This window comes from Palaemon carinicauda, chromosome 6 (assembly GCF_036898095.1).
Source record: "Palaemon carinicauda isolate YSFRI2023 chromosome 6, ASM3689809v2, whole genome shotgun sequence".
NCBI classification, from domain to species: Eukaryota; Metazoa; Arthropoda; class Malacostraca; order Decapoda; family Palaemonidae; genus Palaemon; species Palaemon carinicauda.
Window position 1 is genome coordinate 162,304,533 of NC_090730.1, and position 5,000 is coordinate 162,309,532.

At 29.7% G+C, this 5,000-nt stretch overlaps 1 protein-coding gene and 1 long non-coding RNA gene across 2 annotated transcripts in view; one reads left to right on the forward strand and one right to left on the reverse strand.

Annotated features, from left to right (window-relative positions):
• LOC137642771 (uncharacterized) overlaps positions 1-5,000 on the reverse strand; it is a 78,229-nt gene that overhangs the window by 16,914 nt on the left and 56,315 nt on the right. The gene's annotated exons all lie outside the window — the stretch shown is intronic.
• The window catches only part of LOC137642770 (sialin-like), a 37,612-nt gene that overhangs the window by 7,041 nt on the left and 25,571 nt on the right, over positions 1-5,000 (forward strand). Inside the window, exons 2-3 of the mRNA XM_068375617.1 lie at positions 1,163-1,632; positions 2,746-3,350. Of these exons, the coding sequence (XP_068231718.1) occupies positions 1,608-1,632; positions 2,746-3,350 (630 nt within the window). The 5' untranslated portion in view covers positions 1,163-1,607. The remainder of the gene's footprint in view (positions 1-1,162; positions 1,633-2,745; positions 3,351-5,000) is intronic.

Below are 5,000 nucleotides of genomic sequence, written 5' to 3' on the forward strand. Positions count from 1 at the left end.
GGTCTTCCAAAAGTCTTTCAACTCTTCTAGTGCCTTGTGGAGCACAGCTGAACGTTTGGTGAACTAATCTCTCCAAGGGGAGTGCGAAGAGCATGCCCAAACCATCCCGATCTACCTCTCATCATGAGCTCTTCATGAGTAATTTAAAGTCTTTCATTTATAGAAATTAGTTAACAATTTTAGATGTTAAATTCGAGGATTCTATGTATCAATAAATGATGCCACACGAGAACGAAGTTTGAGTTTTCTTATCAATTAGTAAATTATTTTTATAGGGAATTTATTGAATAGCAAATTGTTTTAAATATATTTTTATCATCTTCTTTTCAAGATTGACTAATTGATTTGAAATATAGTCACGTGATGTTCTTTTTAAAGATGTCATGCCTAAGATTTTTTAATAAAATAGAAAACAAATGCTGTTCAATTTTAGAGTAATTTTCAAAATATTTTCGACTTAGCAGAGCAATATTGAAAATATTTTCGTCTTAGCAGAGTAATATCGAAAATATTTTCGACTTAGCAGAGCAATATTGAAAATATTTTCAACTTATCAGTCAACAACTTAAGAAAACGCCGATTTAGAATATGATAAAAAGGACTAAAGTATTTCATTATCCAGTGATAGTGTCAATAATTAGAACTCAAATGATTATTCAGGAGACTTTAATCCTTAATCGTAAATTGGAGTTTAGATAAAAAAAAACAAGCTTAATTAACTATCTCACAAGCACACACGATTCTTTTAACATTGCCTTATTTCGTAGAGTTCTCTTGTTTGAGGGTGCACTCGAGCACATTATTCTGTTATTTCTCTTCTTTTTTGAAGTTTTAATAGTTTACATACGAAAGATTTATCTTAATGTTGTTACTGTTCTTAAAATATTTCATTTTAATGTTACTGTTCTTAGAATATTTTATTTTAATTGTTAATCATTTCTCTTGTAGTTTATTTGTTTCCTTATTTCCTTTCCTCACTGGGTTATTTTCCCAGTTGGAGCCTTGGGCTTTATAGCATCTTGCTCTTCCAACTAGGGTTGTAGCTTAGCAAGTAATAATAATAATAATAATAATAATAATAATAATAATAATAATAATAATAATAATAATAATAATAATAATAATACAAATTCGTTACTAATAACTTTCTATTACGTTTCAGGTCAAGATAAATTGAACTTTAAAGCACAACTATTGCCCTCTGTTAGTGGATTCTAGAACTACACGTTTTTCATATATAAAAACGTAAGGAAGGAATATGCAACTTTTCCTACGCACTGCAAAATAGCAAGAGCTTGCAACTAGCAATTTACAATTTTTACGGCTTGTAGAATTGTAAGAGGAATCTACAACAACAACATATATAACTTTATTTTACTTTTCGGCCTCGACACAGTTTCGTCCAAGACTATAACAGATGGTGAAATAGATGACTTAGAATCACAAAATAACCAGAAATTCTCTATAAATCTATTTGTTTTCTTTTGTGATCATGGAACTGAGGGACGCTAGCCTCAGGCTACTGGGCCACTTGAAATGCCATAGTATACATTTCAGCCAAACATCGTTTTATTGATTGGTAGATTATAGTTTCAACAGAGGCCGCAATGAAGAAATTCCAGGACGAATCTGGTAAGTGAAACCATCTCGAAGAGATTTGTCTGATTTTGTCGATCCATTTTGGAACATACAATGATAAAACTTTGTATTAAAAAAAAAAAAAACGGTAAAAAATCTGGAATAAATGTAATCAGGCATTTGCCATTTTAAAAACGGATATGTTGACGTAAAGGAGTGATATTAAGGTCACCAGCCAGTAAAAGATAATAACAATGTATGGTAAAATTACGGTCGCCTGTATTTTACTGAAATACGGCTGAGAACATTATATTTTCCCTTAAAATTTCCGATTAAAATTACGGTTTTTCTAACAGTGTAGAGTTCGTGATTTTATTGTTTCGAGTTTAAAGTTATCAAGTTCCCATCTCATAAAGTTGACAAAAATTATAAATTTTAATTTTCTTTTTTTCGTTGGGATTACAATTTTGACTTTTAAGTGGCATAACAAAGCTCCTTCGATAAACGATCAGTGATTTAGTATTTATCGAAACCATAAAATGCGCTTTTTACATACTGTATTTACAATTGCATCATTATCAATTGAATGAATCGCCTACATTATAGCAAATAGAAATTCTCACCTTGTAAAGTGCTGTGTTGTAATTTGCTACCTTTTTGGTTCTGGATGCTGTGAAGTAAAAACTAACATTGTTAATGACTGAAAATTTTCGAAAGATATTTTATAATTTATTTGGAAGTAAATGCTCAATATATATTAAAAGCTTTCACTACCAATGATATAAAGATACAATGCTAATACGTTTTTATTACTATCATTACCAACATTATCCATATTACTATTATTTCAATTATTATGTAAAAGCTAAATATGCTTTTAATTTGCTAAGAAAATTCACACCAGACGCCATGAAATTAATACATATTTGAATAAAGTAAATGTACATATATTCTTATTTTAAATTTATACGTAAGAAATAAAATGAAGATAAACTTGTGCTGATGAATATCTTTTCTTTGTAATTAGCTAAAGAGTAATTTATTTCCATATAACTTCGTCTCCTAAATAATTTTTGTATAGGCAAAGAATATTACACACGATTCCCACTCTCCCATAAATCGTTCACCATTTTTTTTTTCTTTTTTTTGGTCGCTTGTAAATAACAGGTTGGTTGAGAACAGCTGTCTGTTGTGCTGTCCTGTTGACCCAATATGGCATCCGTGACAGCTTGCTGACAGCTCTTCCCAACATAGCAAACACCAACACGGATCCCGAAGTTACAGACACCACTCTCCCTGAAGCCACAACTGTCTCCAGCAACGACTCCAATTCCGAGGACTACATTCGCGCAAATCTGGAATCTAAATCCAATTACTTCCAGAGGAAAAAACACGAAAGGAAATCCAGTAAAGAGTTTGAATTCGATAACCTAACTGAACTGGGATTTCAGGGAATATCTGAAAGGCATAGCGAAGCGCAGCAGTATCTTTTACCCCAGTCGCTATTTTGGGCCAAACTAGGTGGAAGGAATGCGCGATTAGCAAAAGCGCCGCCCGGGGATACACGCCAAAAACTGGAAGCGAGTTCTATCTTCCGCCGAGGGAAATATATGCCCATTTTCTTCGCTGATGGGAATGAAAGAGATGTTTTTCGAAGACTCCTGGATTATATACGAACGGGAAATGATAGGAAGAGAGAAGACGTAAGGGCATACGTAATGGGAGACGAGTTCCATGTCCCACTTGCAATGGGCGGACAAAATTCTTCAGGGGTAAGATTTTTTTTTCGTTTTTATTCATTTCAATTTTGTGTTAAGACGATCTTCCCTCAGTATTATATAAATATGCCATTTACACATACGCGAACCGACGTTGTCGCACATAAATACATAACATTTTACATACCTACATTCACATTTATCTATGTTTGTTGCTAGGAATATTACCAATCGGTGTTTAGAATATTAAATTATCAGTGTCCGAGTATTGTTATGGGAATCTCATCTTTTGTAGCTGCACCATTCAAATAATGAAAAAAAAAAAAAAAAAAAAAAACTTTTTTTTCTTCTATTTTTAGAATGAAATACCTTCAAATAGACTAAACGTAGATTATGAATATTGAGAAAATATTATTCTAATTATTCTAATTAGCTAAATTATTATTATAATTTCAATTCTTTAACTTATTATAATTCTAACTATTTTGATTATTCAAATTACTATAATTTTTACTATAATTCTAATTATTTTGATTATCTAAATTATTACAATTTTAATTATTCTAATTATTTAAATTATCACAATTCTAATTATCATTATAAATTTAATTATTTAAGTTAATATAATTTTAATTATTATTATAATTTTAATCATAATCAAAAATTTTATTATTCAAATTATCTAAATTATTAATGCGATTCTAATTAAATTAATTATTATCATTACTATTATTATTATTTTAAGTATCATTATCCCTACTTTAGTTATTCTAATCAAACACCAACAATGAAAATAAAAGAGGTATTGCACTCTCAAGTAATTCAAAATGAACTCAAATAAAATATCAATTGACACTCTATCTCAAACAGTTAGCTTTTTATGGGCAATTAGCTGTCAGTTAAGTGATACCTTTATCATGACAAATTTCGGTCCTTATCTGATATTCTTCCTCTAAAACTGACACCTGATGGACTTAGTGGTAAAGGTTAAAGATAAAAGAGACCCATATAACTATCAAGGACGCTGTTTAAGGTTGGATAAGGAATTGTTCTCAAGATAATAAGGAATTTCAATAGATAAGAACAAAATATTTAATTGTTTTCTTTTTGGAAAACAATGAAAAAATGGGACAGTATGATACTGAAATTAAAGGTACATGGAAAAAACCTTGGTATGGAAAATGTATATCCAATGATATTTTAGGATTTATAATATAAAAAACTATATAATTGTTGTTCTTTTGGCAAAACAATGAAAAAATGGGACAGTATGATACTGAAATTAAAGGTAAATGGAAAAAAACCTTGTCATAGAAAATGTATATCCAATGATAATTTAGGAATTACAATATAAAATACAATATCTAATTGTTTTTCTTTTTGGAAAACTATGAAAAAATGTGACAGTATAATATTGAAATTAAAGGTAAATTTAAATACCCTGGGAATAGTCAATGTACAGTATATCAGATCATAATTTATATTGTAATTTGTTGCTGTTTAGAGAAGTTGATCTCTCTCTCTCTCTCTCTCTCTCTCTCTCTCTCTCTCTCTCTCGTACACAAACCATATGAAAGTTTTTGCATACATAATGACAAACGCACCTCCATGCATTCATGTACCTACTATATATATATATATATATATATATATATGTATATATATATATATATAAATATATATACATATATATATATATATATA